General features: G+C 45.4%; 1 protein-coding gene across 5 annotated transcripts in view; it reads left to right on the top strand.

Moving 5' to 3' along the window:
- The window catches only part of FBXW11 (F-box and WD repeat domain containing 11), a 70963-nt gene that overhangs the window by 5161 nt on the left and 46056 nt on the right, over positions 1-19746 (top strand). Inside the window, exons 2-4 of one of the 5 annotated variants that reach the window (XM_032196735.1) lie at positions 2532-2611; positions 5075-5182; positions 10711-10812. The exons of 1 other annotated variant lie outside the window; for it this stretch is intronic. In XM_032196735.1, the coding sequence (XP_032052626.1) occupies positions 10762-10812 (51 nt within the window). In that variant the 5' untranslated portion in view covers positions 2532-2611; positions 5075-5182; positions 10711-10761. The remainder of the gene's footprint in view (positions 1-2531; positions 2612-5074; positions 5183-10710; positions 10813-19746) is intronic. 3 more of the 5 variants (XM_032196738.1, XM_032196732.1, XM_032196737.1) reach the window with 3 other exon arrangements.

Below are 19746 nucleotides of genomic sequence, written 5' to 3'. Positions count from 1 at the left end.
GAGACCGTGGCTGCGAGAGGGCTGCTCGGTGGCAAGTCGCGTTCTTGTTGTCGTTGCAAGGCAGAAAATAAATTGAAGGGAAAGGAGAATCTGTGCCGGGTTGGTTAAACTAATGCTGATTAATAACAATACTTACATTCCAGCTGTCTTCTCGGGATGATTTCTTCGCACTAATGCCGCTGTTCGTTATGTAATCTGATTTCGCAGTTTGATTTCCATGGTATTGATAATGCTTCGGTGTTCACAGAAAATCCACTTTTTCTGGAAAATCCCTTCCTTCCCCAGTTTCTTGGCGTATTTCTGAGCTCCGTGGTGTGACATCTGACAGCCTACTCCATTTTCCTCTATTACTTTCACACATTTCCCACTATGAGCGGTGCGTGACTGAGACCAGATAATGCAAAAATAATGCAGTGCCTTTTGTGCTTTAATAACAAAAAAAGTGCTGACTTTTTGGAAACTTACTTTGCTTCTCATACAGGCGAAATTAACAACGGGAGCGTTTGGAGGCGTGGTGTTTCTTCATTGCTCGGTTTATCCACATCCCCCAGGAGTTGCATCCCTCTGCTTGTACCCTGCAAAACTGAAATTTCTGTAGGGAACTGAAGAACAATTCTGCTTCCCAGGCCCGCTTTCCTACACATGCAGACAGAAATCTCTAAGATGTAGGTAGGTACCTGCCCCCTGCCAGGAACAGGGACCGACGTGCCTTCAGTGTGAACCAGTACAAACCTTTTGGGGTCAACTTTTAGCCGTGCAGCACTGAGAAGAGTTGGGGCAGACAGGCAGCTGTATGTTCAGCCTTAGGAGCTGCGTGGCCGCGCTGTAAGTTTCCGGTTGCTGCGAGTCGTTGCGTAGGGAATTTTGGCCCCCAAATGGTGACGACTCGCATCGTGTGCCCTTCTGGGACGTGTGGCTACGTCAGAGCGGCTTGCACAATGCCGCTCTGTTCAAATCTTCTGTCAAGTCATGCCAATTGCAGGGTCTCGGACAAAAATACACGCAGCTTTGTGGAAATCTACGTTCGGAATCTGTTTGCAAAACTGAAGTTACAATTACAGCTTGTGTTTGAGAGAGAATCTTTGAAGCAGTTCTATCTGGGCAGCGAAGGACTAGCCAGGGAAACGTGATAGCGGGGCTGTCTCCATCGCTCCGCTGCTTCCAAGAGAAAAATCAGACCAGTGCTGTCACACTCCCTGCCTCTCCTTCTACCATCCTGCTGGCTCCGTTGACTTAGCAAATCAGCACATTTATATAATTTTGATAGCTGTCTTGTTACTGAGCTATATTATGCTCTTAAATTCTGAGTCATATGCCTTGACATCTTAGCGCTTTACTTGGCAGCCTTAAAATTCATAGATTGGGCACGGTGTCAGACTTACAGCCCTGCTCTGCCCTTGAAATGTTGCCCTGTAGCTGTTACCTTACCAGTCACCCTCGGTGAAGATGCTCCTTTCTTCGGGGAGCTCTGGACAGCCGTGCCCATAACTCTTCTCCATCCTTCTCCTTGCAGCTCCTGTCTCGAGGCACAGGGCACTGTTGTGGAGGCCGAGGAACGCTTGGTTCAGTTCTCTGGAGGGACTGGAGAGGAGAGGGAAGGTGGGAGAGGCGGTGTTGACCTGTCCTTCTCTGGATACTGCAGCAGTGTTCTAGGGAGTGCTGTCCCTGATAGGGGAGGTCCTTCTGTAGGTCTGGCCCAAGCCGTTAGGAGATGTGGCTGGGAGGCTCGCAGCCTCCTCACTTTTGGATAGGCTTTTGCTCTTAGTTCTGGCACGGGCACAGTGTGCGCTTCTGCTGGCTTCCTTCTCGTAGGTGTTGCAGCCAAAGCCACTTCACATCCGTCGTTCTTGACTCTGAGCACGCTGCTGAAGTGCTGGCTGAAGCCCCTTCGCCATCTCGCTTAGTGAGGGGCAGCTTTCCCTTACCTCGCTCAGGGGGAGCGTGCCTCACCTTGCTCCTGGGTGCAGGACCTGCTGCAGAGCCGCAGCGATGCTGAGGAGCTCCTGAAGTCAGTGCTCGCCTTCAGGTCGTGTCTTGAAGGCTCCATCTTTGCGCAGCTGGTACATAAGGGAAGTCAGATCACTCTGGGTCTGGAAAAAGGCAGAGAATCAGGGCAGTGATGTGCTCTAGAGCACGTGGATGGCAGTGAGGAGAAGTGGAGGTGCTTCGCAAAGCTGTGTGCTGCCACTCTAGCGGTCCTTGGAGCGGAGGACGAAGCTTTAGCGTTTGCTCTGCTGTTTGCCCTGTAGTTTCTTCTCGTCTTCCTTAATCTTGGCCAAGCGAGCTGCTGCCCAACACCCTTGTTTTGGGATGGGTTGACGCAGGGTGCGGGACAGAGCGATTTCTGGTCCGTGAGCCCGTTTCTCTGTCTTAGATCCACCAATCCGATGACCCCACTAACGCAGTCGTTGCGGACCGGCAGGGTGTGTAGGCTGCTCGTCTAACAGCGCTAGCAGTACGTGATGGGGATTTCGTTCACGAAAGCAGTAGGTGCACCAAGCTGAAGATGATTGGCTGCTCTCTTTTAACAGACAAGTCTGAGAAGGAAAACCCATTCGAATCCCCTTTCATTCTGGATTGGTGGATCTGAAGCCCAGAAACAAAGTTTCAGGTAAGAAGTCACCCTGTACTATCTCTTGCTGCTTCTGCTTAGATGAGTTTGTCCGCAAATTCAGTATCCTGCTTTAACTGCTTCATGTCCCTTACATACTAGAGCTCACCCAGGTAGCTGCTGAGGCGAGTTTAGAGTAAGAGAAGGCCCAGCCAGTGAACACACACCTCAGTAGGGAAGTGCAGGTCTGCCCTGCAGGACGGCCCTAGGACCTGCAGAGCTAGGGAGCAGTATCTGCAGATAAAGGGACACTGAGCAAACAGCTGACAAATCTCGCTTCTGAAGGGAGAAAGCAGCCTTATCAATGGCTTTGTTGAACTTCTCAGTGGAGTTCAGAGAGTAGTAGCTATCTGCTCTGATTTCTGGCCCTGTTTTCTCATGAGAGCTTTAGGGAACTCGCTCCAGCTGTTTGTGTTACGAATCCCAGTAGCTTTACCCCGTGGACGTGCCGCTTGAGATGGTGTTGTGGGCAGCGCATGGAGTCAGCCTGGTAAATCCTTAACGAGGTCTCAACTGCAAGTCCTGGTGGTGGTGGTTGAGAGCAGCGCTGAGCCAGCCCTAAGGCAGGGTTTCAGGGAGGTGCCTCAGAGCTGCAGCAGGTTTGTTTCAGAGCAGGGGAGCGTGCTCGTATTTGGAGTCCCCTTACCGAGACTTTGACGTGACTAAAAGGCTACCAGATGATATCGTAAGGATGAGTCTGGGAGGCGTTTGGCTCCCAGATCCCTGGCTGAGAGAGCAAAAAGTGAAGTGCCTTGAACACCTGGTGTGAGTGTGATTCACCCCTCCTAACGCCCAGCTGTACTCCAAGGTAGCACTTCCATGAACCCGGCCACTTATTGCTAAAGTTAGTAGGAAGCAGGTACGCCTCGATTCCTTCTGATGTTAATAGCCATAACGCTAAGCTGCTTGAGTGCTCTCTTGTAGACAGCCATTAAAACAAATGTGAAGGCCTTGGTATTTAACATACTGTAGAAGAAACTCTTGTAGGTGCTGTTGATATCACGGACTGCGTTAGCTGCGCGTTTGTTTTGCTGGTGTGGTATTTTGTGCAGAAATTAGCTTTGCATTTAATTGATGAATACATCTATAACAAATTATTTGTGCACAGGATACTGTTGTTTCCTGGCCTGGTTTTCTGAGTACTTGAATTTTATTTGGTTAGGGTGGACAAGACTTGGGCACGCTTTTCTAGTACAATTCTTAAAAAAAAAAAAAAAAAAAAAAAAAAAAGTCTGAGGGAAAATCAAAGGAAAACGCTTGTTAACCTTAGTCTGCCACATTTCCTGCAGTCTGTTCTAATATCAAACTGAGTTTGTCCCGTGTGCTGACCAGTTTCACCCGGTGAAATAAAATCTTCCCATGGAGCATTTCCCCTTGGGGCGTGCCCTCCTCTGAACTGAGGGAACGGGGAGACAGAAGTGATCTCGACATCTTTAATGATGAAAACTGAAACAAGGAAATAATTTAAATACACTGGGGGTGGGTGAAAGGGGAAGTGTAATTGCGTGCTCCTGCTGATTAAGATCCCCAGCGTTAGGATATTTAATGTTGTATGAAGTGCTTAGCTGTTGGAAACCCGGAACAGTTCTGCCAAAGGCTCAGCTGAACCTGCGTGGAAGCATGTGCAGGTTGGAGGCTCAGTTCTTGTCTGGGTTCTGGATCTTGTTTTTTTAAAAGTAAAATGTAACCTGGCTTTCAAAGGCTGTTTAAATGCCCCTCTGCAACATTTAAAATACAGACACCGAATGCAAATCTACCATTTTACTATGTACTAAGCCTGGAATTCATACTTATTTAAACTAGGCAAGTTAAACTGCACGCTGCCTTGTCCAGGCTGTGTTTTTAGATCAGGTTAATGTTTTTGTTAGATTGTGTTAGTCCCTGTCCTTGAAAACTGAATTCAGGAAGAGTCTGAGCCAGCTCGTACAGTTTTAGGCAAGCTTCATCTACAGTTTCGTGAGTATTCAACTTACTTTAAAGTTTCTACTATTTCAGTTGGCAGTGCTAGGTCTTTTTCCAGTTATGATTTACTATTAGCAGGTGTAGTGCTGTCTGTAGATGTCTGTAGCACCTCTGTTCCTCCTGCATAAGAGAGTAAGAAAGCCAGTTTTCTTTCAAAATGGCTTTTTTATATAATGTAGGATGTGCTAGTGCAGCAAGGAATACTGTAAGTCAGAAGTTTTGCAATTGTTGGAATTGGGGTGTCACTGTATGAAGGAAGCAAAGCTTAACCTAAAAACTGTGTGTTTTGGAAAATTTAGACTGCTTTCAGTTAACAATGAAGAGTGACTACAATGTAAATGTATGAGGGTTTTCTCTGTAGTCTTCTGTGTCCTCCTGAAAACAAGGTACTGCATCTCACGAGTCTTATTCTGATGAATAAATTATAACGGAGTAAGGTTGTTGTTATATGCAAAGAAAGCACTTAATCTCTTCTCCACTGAATCCGTGTTCCTTTTGTAGCGTTCATTTTGTTGTAGCAAACGCATACTTTGATCTTCAGGAGCAGAGCGGGACTGCATTATTGATCACGCTTCTGTGAATTCATTGCCCTATTAGAAGAACTGCGTGGTAATGGAAAATAATTTATCAGATAAATTTCTCCTCATTTGCCTTGCTTTATATTTCCTAATTTCTCACTTAGTGTTTTCCTCCAAATGCAAGAAGCTTACGTGCAGAACTTGAATGACAATTGGGAGGTTGTACCACTGAGCAATGTGAATGGCAATCGTTTTTCTGAATAGATTTTTCTAATGCAAGAGTGACTCAGCTATTGGTTTCCTATTTTTTGAATGATCTACTAACAATAAAGGAAAAATCAAAAGCATTTTACAAGAGAAGATGAGCTTACTGCTCCGATACTTATTTTCAAGAAACTCCTTTTTAACTTCCCTAGTTCTCCAAAGCACAGAAAGAAACCCAAGAGCAAGCTCAATCTTTTGTACAAGGACAACTTTCTTGACCTGAGAATGCAGCTGTTCTTAAAGCAGAACATGTGAGAGAAACTCCTTGCATTTTGGAAATGCATTGTAAGAATGGTACTCGGACAGCCTTCCAAATCAGACACTCAAGTCTGGACGTGAGATTGCATTTTGTCTGTGGAAAAGGTAGTGATGCGATGCCACCACTTCCAGCTTGTATGGAGCATGTGAGCACACCCATCTCTCAAGGGACATCTTGGTTTTGAAATGAAAAAGAGTATGAAGTACTGCTATTGGTCTCATCCCAGTTGTTTCGTTTCAGAGTACCTCAGCAAAGGTACCAAGCGTGCCAAAATGTGCAGCGCAGTGAATGTGGTACCGTGCCAAGCCAGGCTGTCGCTTGTGGAACATGCTTATTCGTGTTACGTGCATGCCCCCACACTTTGTTTCCGATCAGATATTCACAATGACAAGTATACTTTGACACTCTTCATTCTCTATGTCTTGCAATACTCAGAGCACTTGTTCCGATACCTAGTTGTTGCAGCACTGTTCTGCTCACAGATGGTTTGAATGAATTGCGTAAGGTACCGACAGCAGGTAAGAGCTAGAGGGTGTCCCAGCTAGCACAAGGGGCCGGGGCTTGCTGCGTAGTTGGCAACTGTTCCTTGCTGAGTGTAAAATAATGCTGAAGGCCTTTGAACAGCGTTACTGCTTTATATTTTTTTTTATTTAGCTTAATGCAGATTTTTGAGAAATCTGGGCTTGATACTAAATTTAACTTGGGAGCCTAAAACTTGCATAAAACGTCCTGGCTGTCTGCAAGTCGAGCAGCACTTGTGGGCCTGCCCCTCTGTGCAGCACTTCATCTGAGCTAGCAGTGGCTGCGTCACTTGCAGGCACAGAACATTTTAAGTATCAGCGGTTACCCCGTGATATCAATCGAGAGGGCTAATGGAAATAAAAAAGCATCAGTTCTGTTGGTCCGGGCCTACATCAAAGTAAACCACACGCCCATTACAAACGTAGAGTTGCCCATGAGTTTCTGACAACTAAAAGCGTGAGGAGTTCAGAGCGAAGGCTGAAGGTTTTTGGTTGTACCTGACTCTGCCAGGCTGAATCTATTCATAGCTCTATGGAAATCATAGAGTAGAACTGTTAAGGTTGGAAAGGACTTCCAAGAAATGCAGAACACGAGCTAAACTTCCTGAGGAGCTGCTTTGTTTTCACAAGGAAGTTGGGAAAAGCACTTTGGAATTTGGGAACTTGAATGATTTGTTAGGTACTTGTGCTCAATTTTGATCGTGTAATAAACTGTGTAAGAAAGAAAGCAGTGGCAGAGGGAGTGAATGCATATGGTTAGCAATGCTTCTTGAAAAATGCAGTTTATTAGACAATTCATTTGTTTTTCTGTATTTCTCTTCAAAATTCAAAAGTACCTCCCTTCCCCATTCTCTTTTCAACTGTCTAGAAACCTTTTCAAAAGCAAGGATATTTTAACCTTAAGAACAGAATCTCAAAATCTGTAAATGTCCCACGACACATTTTGAATCCATAAATTATTTTATATAAAGGAAATGGATGTAGTTTTGGTGGAAATGCTTGAGGTCAGAGCTATGATACTTTATGAAAGTTCTACTGAGAAGGCCTCGTGGTGCTGATGCTTTCTGAACTGTGACACCGCAGCGTTTCCATCACTGGTCATAAAGTGTGTGTTAGCTCCACCAGGAGCACAGGCTCTAGTCCATATGCATTTCTTGAGCCAACTTGGTATAAAATTGTGAATGTTTCTGTTTGGATGTGAGTTCTAATTTTAAATGCACTGAAACCAAAGGTTTCTGGACATTTTACAGGTCTTTAACACAACGCTGCTCTGCACCTGTGCAAAGTCCCAAGCGAACAGAAACTTTACATTGTTCAGGGGCTGCTCAATTCTTTAACCTTTATCCTAAGAAGTTATTACCTCCAAATTTGATTTATCAGAACATTGCTGCATGCTTTACTATTCATATAACAAGTTCTTAGCATCTAACCTGAAAGACTTAAAAGCATATTCCTTTTTTTTAACTGTTAAAGATTTAAAATTTTGCGTGGAATGCAAATTCAAATCTTTGCATACTTTTTTTTTTCAATTTGTGACTTAAGATTGAAACCTAAATCTTGAAAGGTCGTTCCTGAGGCTGGCCTACCAAAGCATTAAGGTATTAATTTTTTTGAACATAAACATAAGGTATCCAGAAGGGCAGAACAATGGTTTCTCTCTGCATTTATTGTTTCAGCATCATTTGCTCCTTGCTGTGACTCTGGAGAGCCCCTCTTGCATCCATTTGTTGCTCCCCTCTGAGTATTGCCTTCAGAGGAGCACAGCAGCCTTGATATGTCACCTAAAACTCTGCAGTTAGAATTAGCTTTAAAACTTGAGGTTTGGCTTTATCTTAACCTCCATGGTTTTGTCTGCCAGCGCGACTGGTGCTGGTGTAAATGTGCACTGAATGTGAGGCCCACCAGCCAGGGAAAACACCCACGTGCTTTATGCACTGACATGAAATTCATTCAGTATCGCAACTTTTTTTTAAAAACAAACAAAAAGCCCTTTCAGTAAGATATTCCATACTTCTGGCCTCAGCCACAGAGATCTGTGGAGCAGGAGCTGACTTCCTAAAGTTTGGTCTTTTTTTTATTTTTGCCTTTTTTGTCCTGGATGACCTAGCTATTTTTGTCTGCAGTGCACTGGGGACCGGCACCACCATCTCTAGGACCAGTACTCTCTGCAGTGAGTTTTATGTACTTCTCCTGTTCCCTTTCCCAGTTTTTATTGAATTGAGCTGCAGCTCCCTGGGATCCTGATGAAAGGCGAGTGGAAAGCGAGGGTATAAGTTCAGGTCCTTGTTATTCACAAATTAGAAGCCTTAATACGCTGCTGTGGTTTTATTTATAACCAGCAGCTCATACGCAGACAGGGTCAAGAAATAACATGTCAGTGAGGCACACAAATATTTGCACATTCCTGGTTTAGTGTGAAGTAGAATGCAATATTTAATTTGTAGGATTGTGCAATAGCATTGCTGCAGTTAAGTGTCCAGTGGTTTTTAGAAATCCTTTTATTTAGGGTTTCGTAATGCCGTGGAGAGGTTTTTGTGTGGCTTACGCTTGGCATGGAAGTGGCCTCCTTGTCTAATGTGTTATGAACTAAATTAAAAAGTGATTCTCGAGTTACCCACATTTCTCTTAAGTTCTTAATATTCAGCTTGCTTAGCGAAAGTAATTGCTAAAGGCCAGCACAGGCTGATGGCCTAAACCAGCGATTTTTAGCTTGTGATTTGTGGGCTCCTGAAGTCCACTGGAGGGCTGATGGGACCTGGCAAGTCTGCACGTGTAGGTTGATCACACGTGGTTCTGTGCATTGGACGTGGAGGTGTTAGGGGAGAACACTGTTTTGAGTCGTGATCAGTGACTTCTAAGTGACGTGAGCAGAATTAACGTTTTTACTGGGCCTCTGTATTTGAAAACTCAAAAATTTCTTTAGGCTTTAATAAGTGCACTGAGCATTGATGGGTCAGTGTTGTTGAAACACCATCGAGAAACTGTGCCAAATAGGATCCAATGATGACACGGGGCAGAAAGGAAGCTTTCTGTGCCTGTGTACGCTTTTCAGGTAGAACTGTAAGGTCTGAATAAGGTCCGACATCTTCAATATCATAATAGATTTGAACAGCACATCCCCTGTCTTTAAACACAATCTTTTTTTGACCATCTTCTTGAAATTGAGATTAAGATTCTGACCTACTGGGTTGATTGGTAGCTAACAGAGAACTCCTGTTTCTTTAAGCTTTAAAGAATCTTTTAATAATCTCAAACTCGCCTATTTTGATATTGAAGGAAAAGACCTTGCAATATAGCATTAATAATTTTATTTTTACCTGCTGGAATCATTCTTGTCTTGTTTTTGCTTTAATTTCTCTTAAGCACAGGGACTGAAGTCTTACACTTCCTTGTGTTTTAGTCATTAGATATGAAACAAAAATTGAAATAAAGGTTGAAATAAATTGAAATCAATTCCTCAGTTGCTCTGGGTTCCCTCCTGCCCCTCCCTGCTGGCACAACAAGGGTCTCCCCAGGTCTTCACCTGGGGTATTCTGCTTCAGCTGTGACCTGTGGGATTGGCTTGTGATGATTTGGGCTTTCTCACAACTAAATTGGAAGCCCACATGAAAAATGCTGAGAGCCAAATTTTGGAGCTGGCTTTGTGATGGTAATTGAATCCTTTTCTCTAGCTTTCTCTGGTGGTTGTGCAGTTACTATTGTACCCTTAAAAGGAACTGTGGAATAACATCACTGAGCTGTAAAAGGGCTGCAGGGTCTGTCTGCAGTGAACTTCTCCAGCTTAAGCAGTGAAACACTTCCAAACTTTTCCTCGCTTGTAGTGTCAGCAGCGTGGAGTCGGGTCGTGAAGCCTGGTTCCTTCGGGCTCGGGTGGTGGTATGAGTGATTAACGGTGGTAGGGCATAATTTGGCTTACAGGATACGTGTAACTGATAACACCCCCATAACCCACTAAAGCAGCAGGACGCTATGTCTTAAGGAAGCAGAACTTGGTCTTGCAGCCCAAAGCTAGCCAGGTGGCCTTCCTCTTCTAAAGCACACGCTTAGGTTGGGTCAGTGCCCCGATACATGGACCGTGACCTCAGGAGTTAACGTAGGCTCTGCCGTCAGAACAAATGAGCACAAATTGTTTGGGAAAGATGAGACGGGGTGGGGTGCTGAGCCTTAATTCCCCCAAATCCCCAGGACCATGCTCTGGGGACTTGCCCCTGCCCTTAACCCACATCGTTGGGCTTCTGGCCCCGTGCTGCCGCACCTCCCATCCTGCTATGGGGTTGTCACTGCCACCCTGCACTGAAGCCTGCAGGCTGCAAACGAGGGAAATGAGCTCGTTATCCTTGGTAGGGCAGAGGGACGAGGGAAATGAGCTCGTTATCCTTGGTAAGGCAGAGGGACGGCTCGCTTTCTGCAAAGGATCTTCAGTCGTTATTTTACCCTTGGCCACTAACCTCGTGCTGAATGTAGAAATGCCGTAGATAAGTACCCACGTTAACGTACTAATGAGTTGCCTGCCTTGAGTGATTTGTTGTGGCATCTAACTGCTTCTTCTCTTCCTTCCTTTTTGTCACCCTGCAGTGTTCTGTGCCAAGGTCTTTGTGGCTAGGCTGCTCCAACCTGGTAGAGAGCATGTGCGCACTGAGATGCCTGCAGAGCATGCCCAGTGTCAGATGTCTCCAGGTGCCTTTCTTCTTTCTTGTTGTAAATGTTATGCGTATGCTGTTGAACATTGTTAAACTCTCAGGACTCTGTTTAATCAAACTGTTAAGTCTGCTAAATGTTTTTTGTGCATCCTTTGCTGAAACCTTCTACTTAACTGCATTGTAGGAGTGCACCTTAAGCGGGCTTTCTGTACAGTAGGATCTCTGCGGGAGGGGGAGAGCTTTTGTGTTTGATTGCCTGTTTACTCAAGTTGTGATATAAGTAGCATAGTTGTGCATGTTGCCTGCTATGTTTTGCTTTCTTGTTTAATTTAAAAAAAAAAATGCAATGAGCTTTGCCATTTCTCTTAAATTGCAATGAACTGCATAGCCTGTGATATTTGTGTGATTTGATTTAGAAAGGGTAAGCTTTTTACTTTCCACCAAGTATGATGCTGGTTACAGCCTTACGGTTAGTCATTGCGCATGCCTGACCACGGAGTAGTTAGCGCGGAGTCGGGGGGAGCCTGTTGGTTAACAGAGTAACTAACTCAGCCCCGTAACTGCTCAGAAGGGAAGAGCAAGGGGTGGGGGTCACTAAATCAAGCTCTGCTCTGCTTCTAGTAAAATGTTACAGCTAGGCCTGCATAGTGTATAGATGGGGGATTTGCTTGTGTTTCTTTACAGGTGGGGGAGGGATTGAAAAAGATAAGTAATGAAAAGGAGATTTGGATACCAGTGGTATGGTTACTCCGTGGCACTTCCTGGAGTGTTGCTGAATGTAAAGTTTTTAGCAGAACATAATTATTATTAAATATTAGTATCTTTTAGAACACAATAGCATTACTCAGTGGGTTCAGTCTCTCATGTGTACAAAACGAATGGTTAAGTTTTCATTCACAAAGCAATTTCTTGTAAGCAAATTGAGTTCTGTTTGCAGCCAGCACATTTAAGTTCAGACACTGGATAACACGAATGTCTTGCCTTAGAGATTAACTGTGTGTTTAAAAACCTCTCCTCTTGCATGCAAAATGTTCTGGCAAATTTACATTTCAAATGGAAGTTTCAGATTTTCTGTTAAAATACAACCGTTTTCTGTTTGACTGCTTTGTTTTCAAATTGGAAATACTATTTTGCAGGGAAAAAAAATGTCCAAGATAAATGTTTGGGCAGGTAATAGAACCTTACAGAAATCAGTGCTGCATCACGGGCAAATCGTGGGTATCACCAGGCACGACCGTGTGAGTCACGGAGGTTTGGGAATATTTGCAAGCTAGCTCTAGTGTGAGACCTTTCTGTTCTCTTTCCCTTCTCCTCAACACTCACCCTCCTGTTGGAAAAGTAAAATAAAACTTTCAGCAATGGGAATTTCTCTTTTCTTGTGGTACCTGACTTGCCCATGGCCAAAGAGCATCTCAGAGCTGTGCAGCGGGTGCTTGGAGCTGAGGTGGTGCTGGGGGGCCCCGAAGCCTTTCCAGCCCTTCCCAGTTTGTCGCTTCCTCCTAGCTGTGTTGGAGCCGTGGCATCATTAGAAACCGCGGCTAACGAAGCCGTCAGGTCAGGACGTGTCACTTGGCAAACGCGTGTTGTGTGCGGGAGTTGTTGTGGACCTGTGGGCTGTGCTGCCAGTCATCAGACACAGACAGTTTGTGCAGGCCTCCTGCTCTGTGTGCTGACAAATTCTGGTACTAAATTGCATCCCAGCAAGTGTAAGGGCGTTGTTGAGGCTGGTGGGATTGCTTTGAGGCTGGCCGGGTGCATGGAGAGTGGCCGTGTTGTGTGCCCGGCCCGTTCCCCTCGTGCCTTCCTGCTGGCCAGGCCCTGTGCCTAGAGACGGAGAGGGAAGGCAGGGTTTGGGTTTGAATTGTGTTCCGAAATAAAGGTCTTGGGTGCGTGTGGAGAAGTTTGATTTTTGTTTTGCGTGTAGAACTGCAACCAGGAGCAAGAGTTCTTGAATCTCTTAGAAGCATCTGTGAGAGATATTTTAAGAAAAAAGTTCTCCTTTCAGGCGCGTGACTCAGTGATGTCCCAAGGGGAACTTGGAAGTGAAAGTGGCACCAGCTGTCTTTCCCCATTTTTTATTTGGGCACCGTGACTTGCCCTTTGTTGTTTCTTAAGCTGTGAGCCCCCGTTTGGAAGCAGGTAGGGCGCGTGGAGCAGGAGGCGTGCGGTCATTCAGATCGAGTGATGCTGCTGAGCAAGCTGAAGGAGGGAAATAGAGAAGCCTTTCAGCGAGAGGAAGGAGTTATTTGGGTGTTGTATCAGCTGTCTGTATGTGTTGTGTGTGGAGAGCAGTTAGTGCTGACCAGAGCAGGAAGGAGCCCTCGCCCAAATGCTGGAGCCCCTGCAGAACGTCTCTGGGGTGCTGTGCCCAGTCTCAGCCCTTGCCCATGGAGCCTCCGAGCATGCTTGGTGTGGCAGAAGGCAGCAGAGCTGAGGTTTACCCTGGCCTTTTCACAGTGCTGTTAGCAGTAATGAAAACCAACTGGGCTCTTCTGAAATTCTGCTGTGACATTTGAGCAGAAATCCCCTGGTGCCAGTGGGTTGGGTGGCAGCGTTACAATTCCTTACAGTTAGCTTCACAGAATAGAATGGCTTGGGCTGGGAGGGACCTCAAAGTGCCAACCCCCTGCCGTGGGCAGGGATACCACCCCCCAGATCAGGTTGCTCAGGGCCTTGTCCAACCTGGCCTTGAGCACCTGCAGGGATGGGGCATCCATCCCCGGGCAGCCTGTGGCTGTGCCTCACCACCTCTGAGTGAACAATTGCCTCCTAACCTCTCATCTAAATCTCCCCTCTCTTAGTTTAAAACCATTCCTCTGTGTCCTGTCAATACCTGACGGAGCAAAAGGTCAATCTCCATCTTTTTTAGAAGCCCGCTTTAAGTTCCGAAAAGCCACACTGAGGTCTCCCTGAAGCCTTCTCCAGGCCGAACAGCCCCAGCTCTCTCCTCCTTCTTTCACAGCAGAGCTGCTCCAGCCTCTGATCACCTTTGTGGTCTCCTCTGGACCCGCTCAGACTGCCCCACATCCTTGTGCTGGGGGCCCCAAAGATAGAGCCCCCAGGATACAGTCGTATTTTGTATTCTCTGCCTCTCTCATGCAGTGAAATACCTGCTTTGTTTCTAGTTTTCTGGACACGTTTTCCCCCTCTGCTTGCTGTTAGTGAATGGAGAGAGAGACATCATTAAATAAAAAAGAATACCTATTGTGGTATTGAAGTTTGCTCTCATCCTTACTTTCAGCATAATGAATATTGTTTGGAAATAGTCCTTGACACTTACTGTCACTTGTTATTGTTGTATTAAAAAGCATCTATTAAACGCCAGTTAATAATGGTTGAAATTACTGTAGATTCCGAGGGCTTGTTTTTAACTACTTAATTATCTTTAATATTGTTTTTGTAGCAGGAGCTTAGCATTATGAACGCAGTCGGATTCACACAGCTGCTGTTCTCATCCTTTCTTTGATATGGAATTGAGCGGGTGATTAAAGCATCCCGCTCCCTCATTTAGGTGTTGGTAACTCCTGTTTAGAGGAACTGGTTCTGGTAGCAGTTGTGTAATGCAACCCTGGGCATCCATGGCCTCCCGTAGCTTCATCCTTGTGAAGCTTTGAGCGGCCTTGAGAACGCTTTGCCACGCTAATGCGGGAGGCAGCCCCGGCAGCGCTGTCACGCAGAGAGGCGCCCGGTGCTCCCAGCTCTGTAAGTAAACATCCCCAGCCTGAACTGAAGGCTGATCATAAGGCGAGAGGAGATAAGTGCTCAAATGGCTCTCTTTGAGTTGTTGCATAATGTAGGATGTGATGAAATCGGGCTTGGGGAATAAATTAGTAGATGGATGGAACAAAATTTATCTAGTAACCAAATGCTGCTCAACAAACTGCTTTCTCCTTCTATCTGGTGACGCCTCTTTTCTTGCTTTTTGAAGTGACCGTAGTATATCTCTTCTGTAGCTGAGCTCAGACTCCTCCTGCTTCTCTTATTTACTCAGAGCCCCCAGTGTGTTTTTTCTACACCTTTTCATTTATTGTTAGTAAATTGTTAAGCCTTCAGGATGCACTGTCCTGCTCTTCCCTTTATGTTACAGAACCACAGAATTACCTAGGCTGGAAGAAACCTCCAAGATCCCCTAGTCCAACCTCTGACCTACCACTACCAAGTCCTCCACTAAACCATATCACTAAGCTCTACATCTAAACGTCTTTTAAAGACCTCCAGGAATGTTCCCGCGAGGTGTACGTAGGTGGAAGCATTAAGAGAGCGCACAGGAGTGTGCTACAGGAGTGATGGGCTTCCAGCGCTCACCAGGGCCTGTGAGAGCCTTCTGAGCTGTGCCTGCCCCTCCTGGCCCTGTGCGCAGCGCCGTGCCCAGCTGCGATGTTCCCCTTTGCATTTTCCTCCTCCCAGCGTGTGTCCTGACGGTGGGCGAGCAGTAGGAAGGTGACATTGGCTGAGTTCTTGCCAGCGTTGTCCCTACTTATAGATGAAGATGGGAGTGTATTGATTTACTCGCCATAACTGGAAGCTGGCTTCACAAAAACGTGGTCTTAAGAGGCTTTTGAAGTGGCCAATTCATAATTTATTACTGTTTAGAATTTGCAAGTGGAGCTGTGGAGCACTAGGTTTTAACATTTATTTCACAATAGCATTCCCTGCAAAGGAAATTATTTTTTAGCAGTAAGGCATCTCTGTGCCATCACAGCTGAGCTAGGGCACAAAGGGGGTTTAATTTATTGATCGGATGCAATTCAGCATTAGCTCGCTGAAGCTTCTGTTTGTTATTCTTTACTAATTCTGAATTTCTGTTGGTTGACGTTTCTCTTCAGATAAGGCAGCAGTACAAAAATGGAGAGTGTAACTGCAAGAAATTGTATTTGAAAACTAAGTTCTCATTTATTGTTGTGAGAACTTCAGCATCTTTTTTAGAGCTGTGCTGGTTTTTTCATAGTACCTAGTTCCCAAAATCCCGCTGAGTGCAGTAGATGTGTTCTACTCAAACTTTTTCCAAATGAAATCCCAAATTGGGAAGTGCTGAGCAGCCGGGCAGTGCGGAGCCTGCATCCTTCTGAAAATGTTGTTATTCCACGCAGCTGTTACAGGGAGCTGGAACAGCCAGACAACTGCTTTCCTTCGTCTGTTAGGTTCAAAATCCATTACAAATACTTCGTTGACAGGTTTTCTGGTATTTTGCCTCAAAACAGTGGGACTGTTACCATTCCCTTTTGGAAGCAGGCCAACAGGTCCATTAAACAAGAGATTTTTTTTTGTTGTTTTTTAAGGAACAGAGAGTTCCCTCCTCTATCTGGAATACTCGTGCCTGTCCCTCTGTGCAGAACAGACCTCTCTGAGACAGAAAGCTGTAAAACCACGTGCTGTGCGTGTAGAAGTGGCTGCAGACGGCAGCTCTGTGCCTTTCTGTGCAGTGAGGTGCCCTGAGTTGTGAGGTCTGGTGTAAAACCATGCGTTTTTCTCCCCGTTACTCTACCTCTAAATACTGGTATCAATCTGGGTTGTCTTCAGCAGTTTCTCACAATGTTTTTTTTTTTTTTTTTTTCCAGTTCTTGGTATCTGTTACAGGCCCTGAGGGCTGGGCTCTGTTTGCTGTTAGCTGCGTGTGCTGCCCCTGCAGGGGTTTTGCAGAGAGTGGCATTGCCTTGTGCCCACTGCGGTGCCCGGCCCGGCTGCTCTGGTATGGGGTCCCCAAAATTGAGCCTGGGGCTCCAGGCGTGGTCTTCCCAACGGGATAAGTCTGTGTAAAAGGCAGAGATGGGGGGTGTGAGGAGAGGTTTACTCTCTGAAGGAAAGCGTTGGGATAAGCACTTCTCAGTCATTCCTTGTGCATCTGAGTGCTCCGGTTTTATGACTACTTGCTGAGGAAGCCTACGTTTCCACGGGGGCTCAGAGAGACCTTCTCTTTATTGGGTCACCTCTTGGTGTGTATTTTCAAGCAGAAGAGTGGTTACTTGCCAGATCACCGTAAGCATTAGCCGGTGACCTGGTGTGGAGCTACGAACCAGAGCTCGTCCTGTGCGGCCTCCCTGAGGGAGGCACAGCGTCTCCTGGTGTCACAGGGCTGGCGTACAGACCGGGGATCTGTCAGCTGGGGTCCCGCATCTCCCCTGCCTTGTTTGCTTTCTTCCGAATACAAAAGAGGGCATTTTTATTCTTTTCAGCCCTTTTTAGAGCGTGCTAAGGATCTGTGAGCCTCAGGCTTGCTTGGACAGCAGAGCGAGTCCTTCAGGAGCCCATGTTGCTTTCTAAACAGCTTTTGGAGTTACTTTACCTATGGCTCTTTAATTGGTGGGCACTTTTCTCATCTTTGGTTTCTTTACAGGAGCTGTCAGTGTTCCAAAATTGGTCATCTTAATCCATAATTTTTATGATAGAAAACTGATGGAGATCAGAAGCAAGTGGGAATTCTTCAATTCCCTTTTGCGCTCAGTAAGCTGCAGTCAAGAGACCAAGCTGCACAAGAGACCTGTAAATGTAGGGAAATGTAAATGTAGGGAAAATCATGTGAGCTTAGAGATCCAGCTCTTACTTACTTCCTAACCTACCTTTTGCTGGTATTTCTCTGTTGTACTGTTTGGAGATCCCGATCTTCTCAGCCTGGGAAGGATGTGTCCCTAAAGAGGCAAGCACGTTTCTCAGCCATGGATTCATGCATCAACACAAGATGCTAGACCTTGCTTCAGCAAATCCCGAGCCACAGCTTATCTCTGCGACAGATAAGCATCATTTCTAGCATAAATTTATACTCCTCAGAAAAGCTAACACAGTCACAGTAAGCCTGATACACTTCACAAGGAGTGGGCCAGAGCTGTTATTCCTGATACCTCTTACGTTGCATCTGCAGAAGGACCGCATCGTGGAGCGCAGGGCTGGAGTTAACCCACCTCCGTGTGCAGGCTTTCTCAGCCTCCTTTGGAAAGGACGTGGGTGTTTTTGCTGTCTGCCCCTGTTATGGTGCAAAGAAATTTGCTAAGTAAACTGCCTTGCTCTTCAACCCGCCTTCTAATAATGCCGTGCTTACGCTGGGAGAGAGCGAAATCTTTCTTGAGAGGGGGAAGAGGAAACTCAAGGCAGACAGTTCCAGGTACCTTTGATGCAGTCCTCTTCCTGGGAGATATTTGCTCTGTCGCACTTCAAAGAATTTTCAAGGAAACAGGGCAAAACATGCAAATATTTCTTGCTAAGGTGGCAATTGAATTCATGCAGGAACTTCATGCAACACTGGCAGACTTCTTGTCGGAGGCGTCACGGGCAGGAGGATCACATCCCTTGCTCGTGGAGAACTGAGCCGCACGCTTGACACAGCGTTAGCAATGATTTTACAGGTCGACGTAGTACTGGTCTTGGTGAGACTGGTCATTGTAAGGACATTCATTCGTTCTTTCTGTGTTAGCAGGCAGGACATCAGGATTCTCTGGGTCTCCTTCATTTTTGTCTCACAATCTGGTCTGGAGGTCTTCAAGGCTTGGCACAGGAGAGTTTTCGCATGCGTGGTGTGGGTTTTATGATTCTTTAAATTGGCAATAGCATCTAAATAAATCAAAGGAGCTGTCAAAGTCATGGATTTGATGGCTGTCTACAAACCCCATAACAGGACGGAGCAAATCTCGCAAATACCCAGCTGGCAGGTACGGAAGATGTGGTGTAGCAGAGAAAGAAGGAACTAAAACCAAAACCTTGTACTGCTTTGCATAATATTTCTGTGGCAGAGTAGTCTTGGTTGCAGGCCTCCACTCTGAGAAGGCACAACTTTGTGGCCCAGAATGGTCTCTTGCTGCTTTGGACAGGGTGGTTTTAACAAAAACTTCAAAAGTTTTTGTCGACTCTCTTGCTCTAGAGAAATACCGGTGGTTTTAATCCCACTTTTTCACTAACTTTGTAAGTACCAAACTCTGTTCGATGGCATTGGGCTGGCAATTAGGGATTTTTACCTGTTGAAGCTGAACACTTTCCTTTTGAATTCTTAAATGCTTTTAACGTACTTCAAGTCGACCCATACTTTGATACAATTATTAAGCCAAAACCTGGCTTAATAATTTCACCAGGAATGGTCTGAACTACACTTATTGAATAAGCCTTTTTTTTTTTTTTTTTTGGCATCTCTTCCACTCTTTTTTTTTTTTTTTAATAGACTTCAAGTATATGGATGCAAACATCCTTTGTGTCTGTGGACACTTGACGCTAGAGACTTGCAATTGAAAAACTCTTGTCAAGAAACCTGCTTGTTGTAACTGATAAATGGTGGCTACCACGGCACCAAATGTGCTAGGGCCAGCATTCAGTGAGGAGGTAAATATAACATATGTTAAAAGATCTAAGTATTTAAAAAACAACTAACAAATAACAGTGGGCTTTAAAATCCTCTCCTTATATGATATTCTGTAGCTCGTAGTTAAATGTCCAGTTTGAAAAATCACTTGAGCAAGGGTTTAGTGAAGGTATCTTTAGAGTAGTGCGCCTGACTGCAGAACTTGAATGCACGCAGGGACTCGCTTTGGAAAATCACAGTACTGTCTGTTAAGCTTTTGAAGATATTTGAGCTAGAGGATTTATTCAAGACATAACACCAAAAAATATTCACTATAATCTTACAGTAATCCAGGTACAGTTCTGGACACTTAGGCTCAGTTTGATAGAGCAAATGTGGTCTGAAAGTCTTGAGCATGTATACAAGTGTGTGTTTGGGGAGAAAAAGTGAGGACTGGGCCAAATGCCTTCAAATTCAGTGTCTAAATAGCAAAAATGCAGGATGCCTGGTGCTCGTAAATGCCTGTAGAGACACTTTATGTTAACCTGAAGTATCTGTTAAATTCTCCATAAGCCATGTTAACCCCAACGTTATCCTTCAGTGCGGCGAGCTGGAAGCAAAAGCCCTTCTGGGTTCCAAACCAGGAGGTGAAATCCATAGCTGGCACGTTGGATGGTGCTCTCTTTTTGCTCAGAAGTAAAAGAGGCACCA

Source organism: Aythya fuligula, chromosome 14, assembly GCF_009819795.1.
Source record: "Aythya fuligula isolate bAytFul2 chromosome 14, bAytFul2.pri, whole genome shotgun sequence".
In the NCBI taxonomy this organism is placed as follows: domain Eukaryota; kingdom Metazoa; phylum Chordata; class Aves; order Anseriformes; family Anatidae; genus Aythya; species Aythya fuligula.
The sequence above is the reverse complement of the archived record's forward strand: the minus strand, read 5'-3'. Positions and strand labels throughout refer to the sequence as shown.